Here is a 21,460-nt window from a genome sequence, read left to right on the forward strand (position 1 = left end):
GGGGGGGAGATGGGTGTTATAGTTTGGTTATAATTTTTTATACATCAATTGTTAAATTATTCAAATATTTTATTGAACTTTACAATTATTGTGCAATGTCTTCTAATAATGTCAGGTTAAACATCAGTACAAGAGTTGCAAACAATGGCCAGGCCAGGCCAGGCCAGGCAAGGATGAAACGTAACGTAACTGTAACTGTAACTGTAACTGTCACCAACGTAACTTGACGTATGGCGTTCATTTATGAGCTGCTGATGCAACAGTCTTGCAGCTGCATAACTACCATGGGCTTTTCTAGTGGTGTGAGGGGTGCGTAGGGGCATGAGTTAATAACCAGGCTGAGTGTACTCATCAAGGCCCTCGTCGTCCTCCTCCTCCTCCTCCTCTTCCGCCTCCCCTCTCTCCTGAGATGGACCGGCGGTCCCATCTGGCAATTGTTGTCCTCTCCTGATAGCTAAGTTATGCAATATGCAGCACACCACAATGAACTCCGCGACCTGCTCAGGGTGGTATTATAGATTGCCTCCTGAGTGGTCCAGGCATTTGAAGCGCTGTTTCAGAACACCAACTGTCTTTTTGGCGATATTGCGTATATCTAAATGGCTTTCATTGTAGCGCTTCACGGCTTCTATCTGGGGTTTACGCAGGGTGGGTCATGAGCAAGCTGGCAAGAGCATATCCTTTATCCCCCAGCATCCAACCGTGACCTTTTGACTGATTTTTAAACGGGACAGATACAGTGCTCTCACGCAAGATGTGCGCATCACAGATGCTCCCTGGAAAATTTGCATTTAACTGATTAGTTGGTTGTGGTCGACAACGAGCAGTACATTCAGGGAGTGGAATCCTTTTTTGTTCTGAGAAACCTCTGTGTCCTGTAAAGGTGCTTGCAGGGCGATGTGCATATAGTCTATTGCTCCTGCACCTTGGGGAAGTTTGCTATTCTCGAGAATCCCAAAGCCCTCTCACTCTGAGCCTCCCTGGTCATAGGGAAGTTTATAAAGTCTATCCTGCATGCGTAAATGGCTTCAGTCATCTGATGAATGCAGCAATGTGTGGCATGCTGAGAGATGCAGCAAATGTCGCCAGCTGAAGCCCGAAAGGAGCCCGATGCATAGAAGGAAAGTGCCGCAGTAACCTTAACCTCAACGGGCAGTGTGGTCCTGATGGTGCTGGTAGGCTGCAGATCTCCCTTAATTAGCTGGCATATCTAACTGAGGACCTCCTTTCGGAAGCGCAGCCGTCTATCGCATATGTTATCGGACAAGTCCAGGTATGATCTCTTATCCCTGTAAATGCGTTCGGTGTAAGGTCTCCTCCTCAGTAGTCTGCTATCTCTTTGATTGGGAATGCTCTTCAATTAACCTTCTCCCATTTCTATTCTGCAGCATGTGAGTTGTCATCAATACTGGTTGAGAAATTATAGGCCACATCATTATAAATGCCCTAATCTGTCATCAAATATTGTTAAATTGTCCTCAACAAATACAATATAAACTTGAAATTGAGAACAATGTGATTAGATGATTGGCAAGATTCTAAAACGCCCTTAAAATCACTCACAAATTACTTCAATGCTCCCATCCACTTCAAACAGCCTTTTATTAAACTTCCTCCGACTTACAAAATGGCCTCCATACTGCTGGGTTAAGGTCAGGTGAGTGCAGCTTTTCCTGAGCATCTTTTTGGGCGAGCGATCATTTGGGCGGTATATGGGCGAACTGCCAAAAGTAACGCTCGGCGATAATCTGAGCGATATTTGGGTGCTAGTTTCCATTATAAACAGTATTCTGAGTGATGACGTCAGATTTTATTTAAAAAAATAGGCCGGGCGAATTAGCTCATTCCTGTATGCCGAACGTTGCGTGGCAATAATTGGGCGCTAGCTTCCATTTATCATCTAATATGGGTGATAAACAACATTTCGCCGTTAATATGGCTGCTAAATGGGTGGTAAATGGACGAATATGTGCCGAAAGTCTAGCCCCATAAAAGAACTGGAACTGTGTTTATTTTTAAGATCTTAATATAACAAAAAATGCCAGAAATATACAGCTCAGTCGGTGTCTGAAAGGAGCAGCAACTGATTTGACAGTTTGGGGGTCCATTCCTTGTCAGAACATCTGAAATGTGTTTCAACTTTGCAGCTTTTTCTGTTTTTATTTCTGGTTACCAACATTTGCAGTTTTATTTTCTCTTCATCCAGGGTCAGGAGTAGGCCATTCGGCCCCTCGAGCCCGCTCCGCCATTCAATCCATGGATAATCTTCTACCTCAACCCCACCTTCCTGCACTATCCCCATATCCCTCGATTACCTGAGAGTCCAAAAATCTATACATTTCCATTTTGAATATACTCAACAGCTGAGCACCCACAGCTCTCTGGGGTAGAGAATTCTAATGATTCATAACCCTCTGCTAAAGAGCTAATGAATTAAATGTTAACTGTTTGAACATCCAAGGATATATACATGTAGCAAGATGACACTGATGTGAAAAGCTACAGAGCCATATGGAGTCTGTTTTGAAACCCCCCAAAATCTAAAGCTTTTCCCAAAGGCTGCAGTACTTTTGTAAAACTAGGTCAAAAAGGAGAGGAAGATATTTTAAAAACACACACACATACGGTCTTCTATTCTGTGTGTTCTATTATCCTCCTCCCACACCTCCCCCCACTGCCCCCATCCCGCCGCCTCTCGCTATTCAGAGGTTTCTTTTAGCCAACAAAAACCTGAATACTTTACGAACTGTGATTTCCTCAGCTCATTAAATGAAGATTATGTTGCTCATTTTGATTAATCCGCTCCCTACAGTTATGCATGCCCGGGCTCTTTGATTAATTTGCCCATCAGTCGACAGTATTAGTGGAGTGGTACAATTCACTAACACCATTGATGCATACATGTTCTTTTAAAGAAAAAGACACACAATAATGAAAGACCCACTAAAATGCTGCTGCTTTATCACCATCGTATGCCACAAATAAATATTTCAAGATGTAAATAGTTCTCTGTTAATGTAAATTAACTGAAGCAAAATTAGTGGAAATTTGTGAATATATTCAGATATAGTTTATGACTTTTAAAAAACTTTTAAGGGTACAGGCAAAATCTTAAGTTTTCTCATGAAATTCATCTCAACTCTGATGGAATTAGATTTTTTGTAATTAAATTTTCTTTTTCAATGCCTTCTTTTAGCTGTTCTTAAATCACCTGTAACTAGCCCTAAATTAATGAGTAAGGACTTTTATATACAGAGCTACAGTTGTACCTCTCCAGTCCGGCACCCTTGGGACCTGACCGGTGCCGGACCAGAGACTTTTCCGCACCACGGGAGGTCACGCCGACCCTAGCATTGTCAGCAGTACCCTAGACTTACCATATACAGTAGACACCTCAAATCGCTGGAGAAATACCACCAACGATGTCTCCGCAATATCCTGCAAATCCCATGGGAGGTCAGTGTTCTTGACCAGGCCAACATTCCCAGTATCAGAGCACTGACCACATTCGACCTGCTCCATTGGCCGGGCCACATTGTTCGCATGCCCGACACAAAACTCCCAAAGCAAGCGCTCTACTCGGAACTCCTACACGGCAAGCGAGCCCCAGGTGGGCAGCGGAAATGTTTCAACACCCTCAAAGCCTCCTTGATAAAGTGTGACATCCCCACCGACACCTGAGAATCCCTGGCCCAAGACCGCCCTAAGTGGAGGAAGAGCATCCGGGAGGACGTTGAGCACCTTGAGTCTCGTCGCCGAGAGCATGCAGAAAACAAGCGCAGGCAGCGGAAGGAGTGTGCGGCAAAACAGACTCCCCACCTACCCTTTCCTTCAACGACTGTCTGTCCTTTCAGAGGCTGCGCAGTAGGCTTCTGTGCAGCGCATGCGCAGAACACCGCTGGGTCGTTGTCAGCAGTACCCAGTAAGTCTCATCATCATAGGCAGTCCCTCGAAATCGAGGAAACTTGCTTCCACTCTAAAAGTGAGTTCTCAGGTGACTGAACAGTCCAATACGGGAATTACAGTCTCTGTCATAGGTGGGACAGAAGGATAGAGACCACTTTAGGAGATAGTGTTATTTACCTCTGAACACATGTGGTTTGCCTCAGTTACATTACAGGCCCGCAGCCAAACACAGGGCCTTAATATAAACGGGGTACATGTATCAGGTGGTTCACCTTCCAGTTTACATAGTTCCAGCATTAGCACAAAGTTCCCCATATCCACTCATCGACTTCCTTCAACCTTCAAAAGGCTTGAAGTCGATTTGTATCCCATGGTCTCAAGTTGAGGTGGTTCACGTTTTGCTCACATTACTGTGGCGATGACTCCAGTCTGGACTTGACTAGGTTGCCAGAGCTGGCACTGAGTAGCAGCTCAATGATCAGTTACCCAGTAAGTACCTTTTGGTGTAACAAAAAATGACCTTCTGGGGAGGGGAAGCTCGCACTTTAATGGACCGAACTGCATTTTGATCAATACACATCGTCACAGTAAGGATTTATCGATGGTTCGGGGACAATGTTTTTTTTTAGAAAGTGAACAGCAGACAGCACAGATGTCATGGCAGCCATTTTATTTTGACCACGTGAAGGCTGAGCTGTCTGCTGTGTGATATTCACACTAATATCTTTCTCCTAGTCCGGGAGTTGAGACCAATTGTAGTGCCCCTACTGCTGCCCCAGCTGAGGTGACAACGCAGCACAGACAGAGATTGAACCCAAGGCCTTGCTGGTCTGTATGGCTCATCTCCACACTGCCTTCATCAACTGAGCTTTTGGGGAAGCTTGTAGTTGGAGTTCTGAGTGAAGAATTATTCATTCTCAGTTGGGAAGCGTGAATCAAAAGTGAAAAATCATTTACAAACAAGCAGGTGAATCTTCACTTTTTAACCTTTTTGTGTGCGTAACTTGTAACTTTTTTAATATGCAATTAATGAATTGTTCGTCAAAAAATCCTAGCCACCGCAGCAGCAGAATCAACAACGCAGAGGTCGGAAGTGGCGAGGAGCGAAGGTCGGAAGCGGCGAGGAGCGGAGGTCGGAAACGGTGAGGAGCGGAGGTCGGAAACGGAGAGGAGCGGAGGTCGGAAGCGATGAGGAGCGGAGGTCGGAAACGGCGAGGAGCGGAGGTCGGAAGCGATGAGGAGCGGAGGTCGGAAACGGAGAGGAGCGGAGGTCGGAAGCGGCGAGGAGCGAAGGTCGGAAGCGATGAGGAGCGGAGGTCGGAAACGGTGAGGAGCGGAGGTCAGAAACGGAGAGGAGCGGAGGTCGGAAGCGATGAGGAGCGGAGGTCGGAAACGGCGAGGAGTGGAGGGTCGGAAACGGAGAGGAGCGGAGGTCGGAAATGGCGAGGAGTGGAGGGTCGGAAGCGGCGAGGAGCGGAGGTCGGAAACGGCGAGGAGCGGAGGGTCGGAAGCGGCGAGGAGCGGAGGTCGGAAACGGAGAGGAGCGGAGGTCGGAAACGGAGAGGAGCGGAGGGTCGGAAGCGGAGAGGAGTGGAGGGTCGGAAGCGGCGAGGAGCGGAGGTCAGAAACGGAGAGGAGCGGAGGTCGGAAACGGAGAGGAGCGGAGGGTCGGAAGCGGAGAGGAGCGGAGGTCGGAAGTGGCGAGGAGCGGAGGTCGGAAGCGGCGAGGAGCGGAGGTCGGAAACGGAGAGGAGTGGAGGGTCGGAAACGGAGAGGAGCGGAGGTCGGAAACGGAGAGGAGCGGAGGTCGGAAACGGAGAGGAGCGGAGGTCGGAAGCGGAGAGGTGCGGAGGTCGGAAACGGAGAGGAGCGGAGGTCGGAAACGGAGAGGAGCGGAGGTCGGAAGCGGCGAGGAGTGGAGGGTCGGAAACGGAGAGGAGCGGAGGTCGGAAACGGAGAGGAGTGGAGGGTCGGAAACGGAGAGGAGCGGAGGTCGGAAGCGGCGAGGAGTGGAGGGTCGGAAGCGGCGAGGAGCGGAGGTCAGAAATGGAGAGGAGTGGAGGGTCGGAAGCGGCGAGGAGCGGAGGTCGGAAACGGAGAGTAGCGGAGGTCGGAAGCGGCGAGGAGCGGAGGTCGGAAACGGAGAGGAGCGGAGGTCGGAAACGGCGAGGAGCGGAGGGTCGGTTGCGGAGAGGAGTGGAGGGTCGGAAGCGGCGAGGAGCGGAGGTCGGAAACGGAGAGTAGCGGAGGTCGGAAGCGGCGAGGAGCGGAGGTCGGAAACGGAGAGGAGCGGAGGTCGGAAACGGCGAGGAGCGGAGGGTCGGTTGCGGAGAGGAGTGGAGGGTCGGAAGCGGCGAGGAGCGGAGGTCGGAAACGGAGAGGAGCGGAGGGTCGGAAGCGGAGAGGAGTGGAGGGTCGGAAGCGGCGAGGAGCGGAGGTCAGAAACGGAGAGGAGCGGAGGTCGGAAACGGCGAGGAGTGGAGGGTCGGAAACTGCGAGGAGTGGAGGGTCGGAAACGGCGAGGAGCGGAGGTCGGAAGCGGAGAGGAGCAGAGGTCGGAAGCGGCGAGGAGCGGAGGTCGGAAACGGCGAGGAGTGGAGGGTCGGAAACGGCGAGGAGTGGAGGGTCGGAAACGGCGAGGAGTGGAGGGTCGGAAACGGCGAGGAGTGGAGGGTCGGAAACGGCGAGGAGTGGAGGGTCGGAAACGGCGAGGAGTGGAGGGTCGGAAACGGCGAGGAGTGGAGGGTCGGAAACGGCGAGGAGTGGAGGGTCGGAAACGGCGAGGAGTGGAGGGTCGGAAACGGCGAGGAGTGGAGGGTCGGAAACGGCGAGGAGTGGAGGGTCGGAAACGGCGAGGAGTGGAGGGTCGGAAACGGCGAGGAGTGGAGGGTCGGAAACGGCGAGGAGTGGAGGGTCGGAAACGGCGAGGAGTGGAGGGTCGGAAACGGCGAGGAGTGGAGGGTCGGAAACGGCGAGGAGGGGAGGGTCGGAAACGGCGATGAGTGGAGGGTCGGAAACGGCGAGGAGCGGAGGGTTGGAAACGACGAGGAGTGGAGGTCGGAAACGGCGAGGAGTGGAGGGTCGGAAACGGCGAGGAGTGGAGGTCGGAAGTGGCGAGGAGTGGAGGGTTGGAAGCGACGAGGAGCGGAGGTCGGAAACGGCGAGGAGTGGAGGGTCGGAAACGGCGAGGAGGGGATGGTCGGAAGCGACGAGGAGCGGAGGTCGGAAGTGGCGAGGAGTGGAGGGTCGGAAGCGACGAGGAGCGGAGGTCAGCAGCGGCGCGGGACGGAGGTCGGAACTGGCGAGAAACGGAGGTCGGGACCGACAAGGACCGAGAAGTCCGGAGGTCGAGATCGGCAAGGTCCAGAGGTCGGGACGGGCGAGGTCTGGAGATCGGAAGTGGAGAGGAGAGGACGGATGAGGCACGGAGGAGCAGCGAGGTCGGAGCCCAGAGGTGCAGCAGCGTGGACAAGACCAAGGGAAGGCGCAGCACCGGCCAACAGCGAGGCTGTGAGGTCGTGAGGCTCACATTGCGTACTATGATTTCCACGTAGAGAGAGGTCCTATGGGAAGGAGGAAGGAAGGAGGACAGTAGGAGTATGTTTGAGATTCTGTGTATGTATTGGCACATGCGGTGGAGCCTGGTCTCTAGTTGTCTTGAATCCCCTTGCCACTAGACAAAGACCTTGCTCTGTCAAATCCATGTGGTGGCTGCTGTGCAATAGCCACCCCACGTTAAAAGAATTCACGCACAGGTATCTTCCACCATTTAAAATGAGTTCATCAGTCACCTGAGTACTCATTTTTAGTGTGGAAGCAAGTCATCCTCGACCCCGAGGTACTGTCTATGATGATGATGATGACTGCGCAGTATTTCTCAGGCCCAGCTTCGGCGCCTCAGTCAGCCGCCACGCTTCTCGCTCCCTCTCTGCGCCGCACCAACCAAGGAGGGAACACCGGAGGCAGCGGGGAAAAGAGGAGCAGCCAGCCCCAGGTCACAGCATGGGTCACGACCCCCCGCTGGGAATGATGCCGGACCAGGGATGTTGCCGGACCAAAGAGTCCCGGACTGGAGAAGTACAACCTGTACTGCTAACAACTTGGCACCAGTGCTGTAAATGGGGCATCTTGCAGTACCTCGAGGGGTGGCTTACAGTGATGCCTCCAAATATGGCGGTACCACTGGTGCCTAATGCTAATGGGCATTATATTTGGGCCTGGCTGATCGAACATGCAGTCCGCCCAGAGAGGCCAGTGAAGTGATTTCCGAGTCACTGGGTTATTACAGACCTGCATCAGCTAACAACCAACAGTCAGAAATATAAGGTGCACATAGTACAGGGTAGCGTTTGAGCAACTACATAACGCAAGCTTGCACACATGTAATTGTTTGCCCTCGTCCATGCCTTTGTTACCTCTAGACTTAACTATTCCAACACACTCCTGACCAGCCTCCCACGTTCTACCCTCCATAAACCTGAGGCCATCCAAAGCTCTGCTGCCCATGTCCTAACTTGCACCAAGTCCTGTTCTCATTGACCTACATTGGCTCCTGTAATTTCCTCCAGCCCTACAACCCTCAAACACATCTACCCTCCTCCAATTCTGGCCTCTTAAGCATTCGCGATTTTAATCGTCCCACCATTGGTGGCCGTGCCTTCGGCTGCCAAAGCCCTAAGCTCTGGAATTCCCTTTCTCTCTAGTTCTCTTTTCTCCTTTAAAGACACTCCTTAAAACCTACCTCATCATCTGCCTTAATATCTCCTCATGTGGCTCGGTGTCAAATTTTGTTTGCTAATGCTCCTGTGAAGCACCTTGGGACGTTTTATATGTTAAAGGTGCTATATAAATACAGGTTGTTGTTGCTGTCATGTATGTAACCACAATGTAACACCACTGTATAACTGTATACACTCAACCTAGATGCACACCTTGACCACAAGGGGTGAACTTGTGGGAGACACTCTTTACCTGATCACACAGGTATAAAAAGGGAGGTCCCACGCAGGGTCATCGTCTTTGGAGTCCTGTGAATAAAGAGTTAAGGTCACAGAGTGACCGTGTCCCCAAAATGTGCCTTGTGTGGTTTCATACTGTAGAGTAACTTTAGAGTTGCTGCTGCTGCTTTTAGCTGTGAATTGCTCGCAGTGAGGTGGACATGGCATAAGAGTTACAGCTGTAAAGCTGGAGAGCCAGCACGGAAAGGAGCCAGAAAGATAATCTGTGGCATCAAAGGATTGAGTTTCGTGGACTAGAAAAGCTGGGGCTTGTAAACAAAGTATTAAATGGCATCGATAAGATAAATCCAGTCCACTCCTTCAAGGTAAGATAAGGCATTAGAACAAGGGGCACAGGATAAAACAGATGAATGGGCATTTTAGGACCGATGTGAGAAAGAATTTCTTGATCGACAGCATTCCCACCAGGACAGTAGAGGGAAAAAAAACCTTAGTTCAAGATATAGCGAGACATAATTCCAGATGGAGAAATTGAGATGGACCTACATTATCTTTTGATATCTTGTGTACGTCCCAATAACCTACAATGTAATTCTTAACCAGATATTTATCAGCTCCTTTTTGGAATAATTAACCAACACTCCTTAAAATGTACCTGTTTGGCCCAGCTTTTAGTCACCTGTCCTAATGTCTCCTTCTTTGGCTTGGTGTCAATTTTTTTGCATGATTTCACTCCTGCAAAGTGACTTGGGACTATATTTTACTATGTTTAGGGTGCAATATGAATGCAAGTTTTTGTTGAACAATGTTTACTAGTTGTATGCCCCACAGAATCCATCACTCGAGAGGAGAGGGAAAATTCTTCTGATTATTTGTCTTTTTGAAGCTGGTTAACTTGAATTTTTGCACTTGCAATCCAATTCAATTTGTCTGCTTATGGCTACGGTATGTGTACTTTAAAAACATTTTTAAAACCTGGATCATGTCCCATCCCCCCACCCCCATCCCCACCACCTCAACAAATAGGTGCTGATTTTGATCTCCCTACTACTACTTCTTTGGATGGAAATGGGGCAGTAGTGAGATCAAAATCACTAAACAAGGCTCAGTGCCGTGTTACCACCGAGGTCTGACCTGCTCTGATTTTGGTCTTTGTCAGGAAATAGGTTAACCAAGGCTCCTACCAGAATCAACTTGCTGGAATCGGGGTAATATGGTGTAACTGGACCCCGATGCCATTTCAGAGGTCCAATGGTTGGCACGTGCGCTGGGTGAGCCCCGCACTATGGAACTCTTTGTCGAGTGGCATAACCAGCGATCCTCAAAGGGACCGCTGGAGGTAGCCCCTAAACAGCCCCAGGTAAGCGAATTTGAGGATTTCTGTGGGGCAAGGAGCAGATTGATCCAGCCCCTCCCCCCACCACAATGGCCTGGCTGTGTCCCGTAAGTGGAAATGGACAAACCCGTGCCGTAGAACAGCTGTTAGATTTCATGCTCCATCACCATTGGCAACCTGCCAATCAGAGCTGGGAATGTGCAAACAGCCCACCTGACAGATCTAAATCAGGAATGACCAACAAAATGGTTGGTGTCTCTCGCTGGTGAAATCGGGCGGGCATCTTGATTGCTCTGCGCACTGCCTGCCCAATGTGACCACACATGAAAATCTATCCAATAGTCTTGCCTCCAATAAAATCAAATAGATATCTGCAAGTCTTAACTTTGATCCCATCTCGGGAAATCCTCAAGTTCAGGGACTTGAACACGGACTAGCTAACTGGGAGTCAAATATCCCACTGTAGAAAGCACTTCCTGTGGTAAACAGGAAGAAATGCACCAGGAGTTACATCAGAACCTTGGTTGTTTAAGTAAGGAATACCACAGATTATTTCACAGCCATCCAATTGTCTTCCAACACTCCCACGTATTATCGATGGGATACCACTTCATGTCGTGTTAATATCACAATGCAAAATATCAGGAGTCTGAGTGTGTCACAATTGTCATCTGTCAACATTTGTACCACATGAGTCTAAACGACTGCTCATTTTTCGAGTTCACATTTGCTTTCAAGTTCTATCCTTGGAGTCGTCAGACTGTGCAAAGGTCAGAGAGATCTCCTGAATTTCCTCAATTACACTAAAAGAAAAAACAAGCATATAATTTTCTTTGGAAAGATATAAATTAGATTCCATTTCCCAGACTCTGCTCGCATCTCTGCAAGCATTATCTGACTGCCTGCAGTTGCAATTAAATCTTATTTTAGGCCCCTTTGCCAATCTATTGTGAATGCATTTGAGCTGGATTGACATCATGTTCCTCTTGTGCGCAATCATCAATATTAATGAGTGGGGGGGGGAACCGTCCCTCCTCAATTCCGCAGAATGTAAGCATTTGAGCAAGTTGCTGTCTGTGACACAAAGGTGAATACCTCACCACCAATGTTCTGTTACAATGTCACGCTTGTGCACTTGCACAAAGGTATGTCCACAGTCCTGAAGGCAGTATAAAAGGGCAGGTTTTAGCAAAGTAAACGGGTCGGGTGTGCAGGTTCTGCAATCTGAACTGTAGAAGCTCCAAATGTAAAAGTCCCATCGACACAGGAACACGCATTAAAACGAAAGCAAAACCGCACGTTCAGAGTCCAGCTTTTCACAAGATATTCATTTTCTATGTTGGGTTGCAATTAAGAAGGATATGCTGATGGGGTTAGATGAAGAGGGGTGCGAGGAGGCTTGAGCGAATTTATTCCAGGTCTGGCCTGTGTGTGCTGACCTGACTGGGAAGGGCTGGTGCAGGTGTTAGCCTCAGTACCCCTTACCCATGGAGAGAGAGAAAACAAATGGCCACGGTTCCCCCTGCAGGATCAAATCCAGCACCTCTCTCTGGGAGGGTGGCATTTGTAATCAGTAACAATGGCACATTTTGCAAACTATTTAAACGGGGTTATTTTCAGTGACAGATGTCAAAAAAGATTGGGTGCTGCTGACTGAGACTGAGCAGTGGATCAGTGTAACCTTGGAGCATTTGCTCGGAGTTATATTTTAACTGTTTTAAAATGGTAAAATTGTTCAGTCTTGAAGCACGACTTGGTAAAAACCAAATTTCCTTCACTCGTGGCGAGGCACTGCAGCTTTATGAGTACCCTGTACTACTCTTGCATTATATATTGCAATCTGTATTACTGGATACAAAAGCAAAATCCTGCAGATGTTGAAAGTCTGAAATGGGAACAGAAAATGCTGGAAACACTTAGCACCTCAGGCAGCATCTATGGAGAGAGAGAAACAGAGTTAAGGTTTCAGGTCGATGACCTTTCGTCTGAACTGGAAGCAGTTCAAGTTATAACAGTTTATAAGCAAATATAGAGGCAGGGAAACGGGGGTGCTGGGGGAAAGAACAAAGGGAAAGCATCTGTAATAGGTTTAGATGAAGAGGGGTGGGAAGAGGCTCGTGTGGAGCACTAAATGCCAGCAAAGACTAGTTGGCCCGAATGGCCTGTCTTTGTGCTGTAGTCTCCATGTAATTCTATGATTGTTACATCATTTGGGTTGCTATAAAAATACTTCACAGTAAGACTTCTCCCATAGATCAGTGGATACATCATCCATCCAGCATAGGCGGTCCCTTGAAACGAGGATGACTTGCTTCAATGCCAAAAAAAAAGGACGAGTTCACAGGTGTTTCAATGAAGGACCTGAACTACATCCTGAAGGGTGGAAGATGCCTGTGCGTGCATTTTTTTAACGTGGGGTGAATGTTGCACACCAGCCATCACACGGGCTTGACAGAGCTAGGTCTTGGTCCAGTGGCAAGGATTAACCAGGATGACTGGAGACCAGCTCTGCTGCACGGACCTAGTGCACAACACATATCGCAGTGTGAGCAGGTCTGTGCTGCCACTGGGCCCCTGGCCCCGAACTCACGCCTCCCCGGGGCCCCGATCACATCCCTCCACAGTCTCTCGCCGCTCCTTCACCCCAACCTTGCTGCTCCTGTTGCATCTTCCCATGCTCCAATCACCGACCTGGACCTTGATGACGTCACTCTTCACAGCTGTCGCCCTCCTGCATCAGCTCGCGCTGTACCTTGTAGTGGTATGCCGGGGTAGGTCGGGCCATAAAAGGAGCGGCGAGCGGCGGCCATGGGCAGTGTGGTGACATACCACTACAGTGGATATAAGCGTTGTACTGAGTCACACAGACCAGCAAAATCAAAATGTATTCCAGGTCTGCCAGGAGTTTGCTGATTTGACGGATTTGACCTTTCCTTTGTTCTTTCCTCACCTCCCCCCTTTCCCTGCCTCAGCAATTGCTTAAAATCTGTTACATCTCTAACTTCTTCCAGTCCTGACGAAAGGCCACCGACCTGAAACATTAACTCTGTTTCTCGCTCCACAGATGCTGCCTTACCTGCTGAGTATTTGCAGCATTTTCTGTTTTTATTTTCTATTACATGAAATGTTGCTCCTGTCATTTATAAAACAAGTCCTGCCTCGAACATGCCGTGAGCAATACGACAGGAGCACCAGTCGTATAATAATAAAATCAATGTAATAAAAGCACTACATCTTGTTCGGCACATAGACTTCCTGTTTCGCGCTTCTCTTTCTAGGCCAACTTATTCTGTGAGGCGGTCTTTGAAAGAAAGAAAAAAGATTTGGATTTATAAGGTGCCTTTCACGACCACCGGATTTCTCAAAGCGCTTTATAGCGAATGAAGTACTTTTGGAGTGCGGTCACTGTTGTAATGTAGGAAATGCGGCAGCCAATTTGTGCACAAGCAAGCTCCTACAAACAACCATGTGATAATGGCCAGATGATCTGCTTTTGTTATGTTGATTGAACTCCCCGGCTCTTTGAAATAGTGCCATGGGATCTTTTACACCCACTTGAGGGAGCAGACGGGGCCTCAGTTTAATGTCTCATCCAAAAGACGGCACCTCCGACAGTGCAGCACTCCCACTGCTGGAATGACAACCTAGCTTTTTGTGCTCAAGTTCTTGGAATGGGACTTGAACCCACAACCTTCTGTGACTCAGAGGCGAGAGTGCTACCCACTGAGCCACAGCTGACAAAAGATTTGAGAAAGACAATCATTTAGAATGTCCAGCGAAACCCACCCATCAACACAAAATACCTTAGTAAGCAGCAGTCAGAATAACTGTACTCTATGGAAGATGAATTTGAAGGTGTGAATTCAAAATTATGGCCTAAATAGGGGAGCAATACTCGATCAAACAGTTTTGTTACACTTTGCTGGAACATTTAAAATCTGCCTTCCCCCATGAATATAAAGCACTCTTTGGATGAACGAGGTATTACAAATCCCATTGTAGTCAGATAAGCGATTAAGCTAAATATATGAATTTCCATTTATCAGCAGCTTGCAGTCTTTTTGCTAATGGTATAATTAAATAGAGCTTCCTATGTGACATCTCATTTAGCTTTCAACAGGTTATTTCAGTTTATTACTGCCAGTATGGGTCATGCTGGATTTTGCTTTGAGGTTATAAACTGACCTGCCTTTGTATCAACCACCTAATGGGAAGTAAAACCTGTCTCGGTGGATTGAGCAAGGCTGCAGTCACAACTGCTATCTTTAGCACAGCTGACAGAGGATGCTCTTCTCAAGCTTTCACAGCACTAACACAATGGAAAGGAAAACTCGGCTGAATGGATAAAGCAAATTTTCAAAGGCAGTGACAAATACCGCAAGACACAATAGGCTATAGTTTGCACAGGTTCTTCTGAACATCCTTGGGGCCTTTTAAATGGACGATTTCACCATTTCTCTGGGGATTCCACTGATCGCCCACCACAGTTATGGCGGGAAATCAGACGGACAATGTTCGGAAATCCCAGGCAATTATTTTATTTGACATTAGGATGAGTGAAGATTTCAATGACGGACTGTAGATGAAGATGCAGCACCTTTTCCGCTGACGACTTCTCCCATGCTGCCTCCCTAATTGGCTCAGTTGATAATGGCGCTGTGCTGTGCGGATATATAAACCGGAAAGGTTTGGTTCCTGGTCCGCAGCAAGTTAGCTTCCCTCAACTGGAGTGCTGCTCTGTGTTCTCAATGCACCGGGGCTAAAAAGGGAAGGCAGTTCACCAGGAGTTAAATCCAGCTGCTATCTTTTTTTTATTCGTTCTTGGGATGTGGGCATTGCTATCAAAGCCAGCATTTATTGCCCATTCCTAATGAGAAGGTGGTGGTGAGCTGCCTTCTTGAACCGCTGCAGTCTGTGTGGTGAAGGTACTCCCACGGTAAGTATACTTCTTTGTAGCGGTTTGGTACATTTCAGACGGCAGTTAAAAGTCAGCCACGTTGTTGTGGGTCTGGAATCACATATAGGCCAAACCAGGTAAGGACAACAGATTTCCTTCCCTAAAGGGCATGAGACGAGAGGGGTTCTTACAATAATCCAGTTTCATGGTCACCATTATTAATACTAGCTTTTTATCCCAGCTTTATTTTAATTGAAATTAAATCCCCAACTGCTGTGACAGGATTTGAACTCACATCTCTGGATCATTAGTCCAGGCTCCAGATTACTAGTCAAGTAATATTAACACTGTGCTGCCGTACCCAGTTAGGCAGGGAGGTCCAGAATATTTACCCTACAACAATGAAGGAAGGGCGATATATTTTCAAGTCAGTTTGGTGTGTGAATTGGAGGGGAATTTGGAGGTGATGTTCCCATGCACCTGCTACCCTTGTCCTTCTAGGTGGTGAAGGTTGTGTGTTTGGGAGTTTACTGTGCCTGGAAAGTGCATGTGTGTCGACTGCAGGTGAGAACAGGGTCAGACTGTAGGATCACACAAAGATTGGCCACAGGTGAAGTACCAGTAGTTAGCCAGCACTTGGTGGAACTGTATTCCAGCAAGGAGTCAGCACCTTTGGGAAAGGAGAGAAAATCAGAAGCAAAAAAATGCACTTTTATTCATCATGTTACTTGATAGGATGGCAGAGGGCGATTTATTCATGATTTTATCAACAGGATTAAGGAGCATGATCGCACTTGACAACAAAACCCAGAATTCAAGGTCATAAACTAACTGGAAATGTTTGTGTGTATGTGGTACAGGGTATTACCAAATCCCAAATCCTGGACAATTGTCACTAAATTAAAAGGCAAATAAATCTATTCTGTGTGCGATGGAATTTGTCAACAAGTTTTCTGCACTGAAGAATGACAAATTTCAAAACTGCATTATGCACCAGAATTGAACAATAAATGTTGACTGAAGGTGATTCGTGCTTGACTATAAGTTCATTGGCAGCTAGAAGCCTCTGGTACTGCACCCAGAGGTGCAAGCCTGGACAATAAATGATAATAAGTTATCTGACTGGGATGCTTCACATCCAAACACAATCCTATCAATACCTGACATCGACAAGCATGCACTTCCCAGCACAATTTAGGGGATAGTCATCAGAAATAGAAACCTTAGATGATTTCTCCCCTCCCCCATCTTGACGACAGTATATGTATCCCATTACAGACGAGGCTGAAATCAATGATCTCAGCACGAACTCGGGACGGAGCCTAGCCCACAGAGCAAGGTACCACACCAAGTGACAGTGCATGTATTCACTGACTATTGGGGGAACTTTCTACCAGTATTATGATCGAAAGCATAATATTTAGTAACAATGAATATTTGCTGTGCAACCAAAATTGTAACTTCACACATGAACATCATCATTCTCTATTTTCATTTCTGGACCAGTCAACTCTGTTTAGAACATGACATTTCACCTTGCAATCATTGAATCAGAATGTTTATTCCATGATTGCAATTGTTAATCATTCTGTGTCAAACAAAAATGAAAGCTTAAGCAAATGGAAACTGGAAAAAAAATGACGTGTAATTCATGAATAATTGTTTCATAATTCCTGAGTATGCCAAAGCAGTTTACAGGCATAAGTTATAAGGCATAAATGTGCAAGGAATGGTGCAGGACAGCCCATTGTTACCTCAATTGTGTGGAAGATTGCTGATGGTGCTCTAAAGTTATGGGTCTTTCATGCTCTTAAGAAAACTTACAACTCTCCATCAAACCTTCCTAATGTACAGGTGTTCATTGACTGTAGTATATTTGTTGACTTACTTGTACACGGCATAGCCCTGGGGTCAGTCTCTGCTCTGTAGTAGCTTTTCTCACAGGTACATTGGGATGAGCTCTCTTGATGCGAGTAGCTATGAGGTGGACACTTCATGCAGTACGCATCCATGGAGGAAGCCTTGTAGAAACCAGTTCGACATGCTAGAAACACAAAACAAGAGATGTTAGAACAAGAGTACTTAGGTGGCATCATTGTACAGAGCTTAGTTTGAAACAAAATGCCATCCTTCAGAATGGTAGGTTGAAAATCCTTGCTTCCTCCAATCCAGAAAGTTATCCCTTTTCTGCTACTGAATGGACCATCTAATGATGAATATGAGGCAGCATTAATGTTAGCACTAGAGAAAATCAGAGGCAGCACAACCCCACCTTGATGACAAGCAGCACTACGACAAATAACGGCTGGAATGGAAGATTGAGAAAACAGATGTGCCTGGTTGTAACGTGATGTGGGTTGTTGTGGGATATTCGAAGGATTGCAGTTCTACAGAGAAAGGGTGAGCGTAACTCCAGTGATGCATCCCGATGTCACCAACAGAATGTATACACTGCAGCGAGGTATTCCAAAGCATAGATCAGCATTCCTACTCAAGCCCCAGGCTCAAGAGAGAAAGGCAGGCCCATGTGTGAGGAAATCCTTGCAGACATTGCCACCATTAAATAACCAATGTTAGGATTTTTTTTAAAGAGTGCCGTACTTTATTTATCTGTGTGTGTTGTATTGTAAATGTTATTTCTAGCTGTTATATACTGACATGAGTCAGATAGAAAATGGTGACTAAAAACAGTGTTTTTTTGAGCAATTTGATTGGCTAGTTGAAGGGTAGTTTTGAAAAAATAAATTAGGAATTTTGTTGCTCAGTTTTCTGCTACTTACTCATTCCTCATTGGCATATTTTGGAACTTCTGATGCAATCACAAATTTAGTTGATCAGATATTTGTTTGTAACTGAACAGATAAGTGGCTATTAAGCTAATCACAAATGTTCACTTTCAGGATGTATGACACTGAGGTGTGACACTCTTGAGGTGTGGCACTACAAAAGGGAGCTAACACAAGACTTTTAATGATACTGAGACACTTCAGATTATCACAGATGAGAGTTTATTTTCTTTTTTTTTAAGTTTACGTTTCTTCAAGAAAGACAACACTTTCTGGGAAATAACCAGTCGATTTTAGAACCAGACAGGAAGTAACACTCATCTGTTATTGACCAGGTGGTCACCTGAGGTAACTCTCTGATCATGGTGACTCGACTCAGCTGGAGGATACAGGAGAATTCAGACTTGAGGTACCTTAATGCTGTTCATTAATGCTTCTCCATTAGTCAACCTACTAAGACATTTTACTCTCCCAAATGAATCTCAGAATATAAACATGCCTCAGGGAACCTCCAGCACAAATATCAGTGAAGACTCAGGACTGAAATTGGGATCTCCACTTGCCGGTCAGTTGCCTCGATCATCGTGTAAGAGATACTGTGAGGCCCAGGAGCGAGGTCAGGACCCAGAGAAGGTGCAGCTCAAGCCAACAGTGAGGTCGGGAGGCCTACACTGCCTTCTCTAAAACCCAGGGAGAGACGACCTTTGGGAAGGAGGGAGGGGGACAGTAGGAATATACAGCAGAGCCTGGTCTCCAATCGTCTTAGATCCCCCTACGATTGGACCAAGACCTTGCTTCGTCAAGCCCGTGTGGTAGCTGGTGTGCAATGGCCACCCCCCCATTAAAAAACATTCACGCGCAGGCATCTTCCACCCTTTAAAATGTTCAGGACCTGGAATGTCAGGACCCTTATGGACATGGATAACTGTTATATTGCACTGCCCACTGAATTTGTCTGGTAGTGATTCAGCACTCATAGACACATACAGCACGTCTGCATTTTCCATCCTAATTAGAGTTGTTGGGGAGCAAGACTGATATTTTCCATGAAATGATTAGAAACATAGAAACATAGAAAATAGGTACAGGAATAGGCCATTCGGCCCTTCGAGCCTGCACCACCATTCAATAAGATCATGGCTGATCATTCTCTCAGTACCCCTTTCCTGCTTTCTCTCCATACCCCTTGATCCCTTTAGCCGTAAGGGCCATATCTAACTCCCTCTTGAATATATCCAATGAACTGGCATCAACAACTCTCTGCGGCAGGAAATTCCATAGGTTAACAACTCTCTGAGTGAAGAAGTCTCTCCTCATCTCAATCATATATGGCCTACCCCTTATCCTAAGACTGTGTCCCTTGGTTCTGGACTTTCCCAACATTGGGAACATTCTTCCCGCATCTAACCTGTCCAGTCCCGTCAGAATCTTATACTTTTCTATGAGATCCCCTCTCATCCTTCTAAACTCCAGTATATAAAGGCCCAGTTGATCCAGTCTCTCCTCATATGTCAGTCCAGCCATCCCTGGAATCAGTCTGGTGAACCTTCGCTGCACTCCCTCAATAGCAAGAATGTCCTTCCTCAGATTAGAAGACCAAAACTGAACACAATATTCCAGGTGAGGTCTCACCAAGTCCCTTTACAACTGCAGTAAGACCTCCCTGCTCCTATACTCAAATCCCCTAGCTATGAAGGACAACATACTATTTGTCTTCTTCACCACCTGTTGTACCTGCATGCCAACTTTCAATGACTGATGAACCATGACACCCAGGTCTCGTTGCACCTCCCCTTTTCCTAATCTGCCACCATTCAGATAATACTCTGCCTTCGTGTTTTTTCCACCAAAGTGGATAATCTCACATTTATCCACATTATACTGCATCTGCCATGCATTTGCCCACTCACCTAACCTGTCCAAGTCATCCGGCAGCCCCTTAGCATCCTCCTCACAACTCACACTGCCACACAGCTTAGTGTCATCTGCAAACTTGGAGATATTACACTCAATTCCTACATCTAAATCATTAATGTATATTGTAAATAGCTGATCTCCCAGCACTGAGCCCTGTGTCATCCCACTAGTCACTGCCTGCCATTCTGTAAAGAACCCGTTTATCCCGACTGTCTGCCAACCAGTTCTCTATCCACGTCAGTACATTACCCCCAATACCATGTGCTTTGATTTTGCACACCAATCGCTTGTGTGGGACCCTGTCAAAAGCCTTTTAAAAGTCCAAATACACCACATCCACTGGTTCTCCCTTGTCCACTCTGCTAGTTACATCCTCAAAAAATTCCAGAAGATTTGTCAAGCATGATTTCCCCTTCATAAATCCATGCTGACTTGGATATCTGCTGTCCAGGGAGGGTCGAATACCTCGGGGCCTTATAAGGAGCACATCACCCCAGGGAGCAGCACGAGCTGGTGCAAGAGAGCGACGGTTGTGAAGAGGGCGACAGGACTGGACGTCACCATAATCCAGGTCGGTGATTGGAGCATGGGCAAATACAGCAGGAGCGGCGAGTTCGGGGCGAAGGAGCGACGAGGTTGGGGTGGAGGCGCAGCGAGAGATCATGGAGCGACGTGATCGGGGCCCAGGAGAGACATGGGACCAGGGGCAGCACGGGCCAGCCCACACTGCGATTGTGTGCGCACTAGGTCCGTGCAGCAGAGCTGGTCTCCAGTCATCTTGGTTAATCCTTGCCACTGGATCTAGACCTAGCTCTGTCTAGCCCGTGTGGTGGCTGGTGTGCAACAGCCACCACGTTAAAAGCACCCACCCTTCAATATGCAGTTCGGGACCTGAAATATGAGTTCATTTAAACATCTGTGAACTAATTGAATGCATCCCTTTTTGGCGTGGAAGCAAGTCATCCTCGATTCGAGGGATTGCCTAAGAAGAAGAATACCTCTCATCATCTCGCAGTGACATTTAGTCACAGATAGCTTAAATATGTCTAAATCTGAATTTGGTGAGTCACATAATTATTGGACTTCATTATTTTTCTTGATGAAACCATCCCTGGTGTATTTTAAGTACTTTAATCAATCTGTGATCTTTGAAAACCATTTTGATTACAGCATATAAAAAACTTGACTTCTAGGAGCAGTAACAGGATTAACACATTCTAACCTTTCACACTATGAAGCATTTTTTAACAAATAAATTGGCCAAAGGTATGTCAGCATCTATTTACATATATGAAGTAAGTCAGGGCAACAGATAAATGAGCCCCACGTGTGCCAGGACAGCCTGGAAGCTGAATGCTGGGCACATGTGGGAGGAGGCAGAAGGTGAAGTGGGGATGGGGAGAGGCAGGGGTGGGGAGAGGAGAGAGGTGGGGGTGGAGAAAGGAGAGAGGTCGGGGTGGGGAGAGGAGAGAGGTCGGGGTGGGGAGAGGAGAGAGGTCGGGGTGGGGAGAGGAGGTCGGGGTGGGGAGAGGAGAGAGGTGGGGGTGGGGAGAGGAGGTCGGGGTGGGGAGAGGAAAGAGGTGGGGGTGGGGAGAGGAGGTCGGGGTGGGGAGAGGAGAGAGGTGGGGGTGGAGAAAGGAGAGAGGTCGGGGTGGGGAGA

General features: G+C 47.5%; 1 protein-coding gene across 2 annotated transcripts in view; it reads right to left on the reverse strand.

The window, feature by feature from the left end:
* Positions 1-21,460, reverse strand: part of epha4b (eph receptor A4b) — a 401,770-nt gene that overhangs the window by 149,551 nt on the left and 230,759 nt on the right. For both annotated transcript variants that reach the window (XM_070883360.1, XM_070883361.1), the window contains exon 4: positions 16,986-17,141. In XM_070883360.1, the coding sequence (XP_070739461.1) occupies positions 16,986-17,141 (156 nt within the window). The remainder of the gene's footprint in view (positions 1-16,985; positions 17,142-21,460) is intronic.

Source organism: Pristiophorus japonicus, chromosome 6 (genome assembly GCF_044704955.1).
Source record: "Pristiophorus japonicus isolate sPriJap1 chromosome 6, sPriJap1.hap1, whole genome shotgun sequence".
Taxonomy (NCBI): domain Eukaryota; kingdom Metazoa; phylum Chordata; class Chondrichthyes; family Pristiophoridae; genus Pristiophorus; species Pristiophorus japonicus.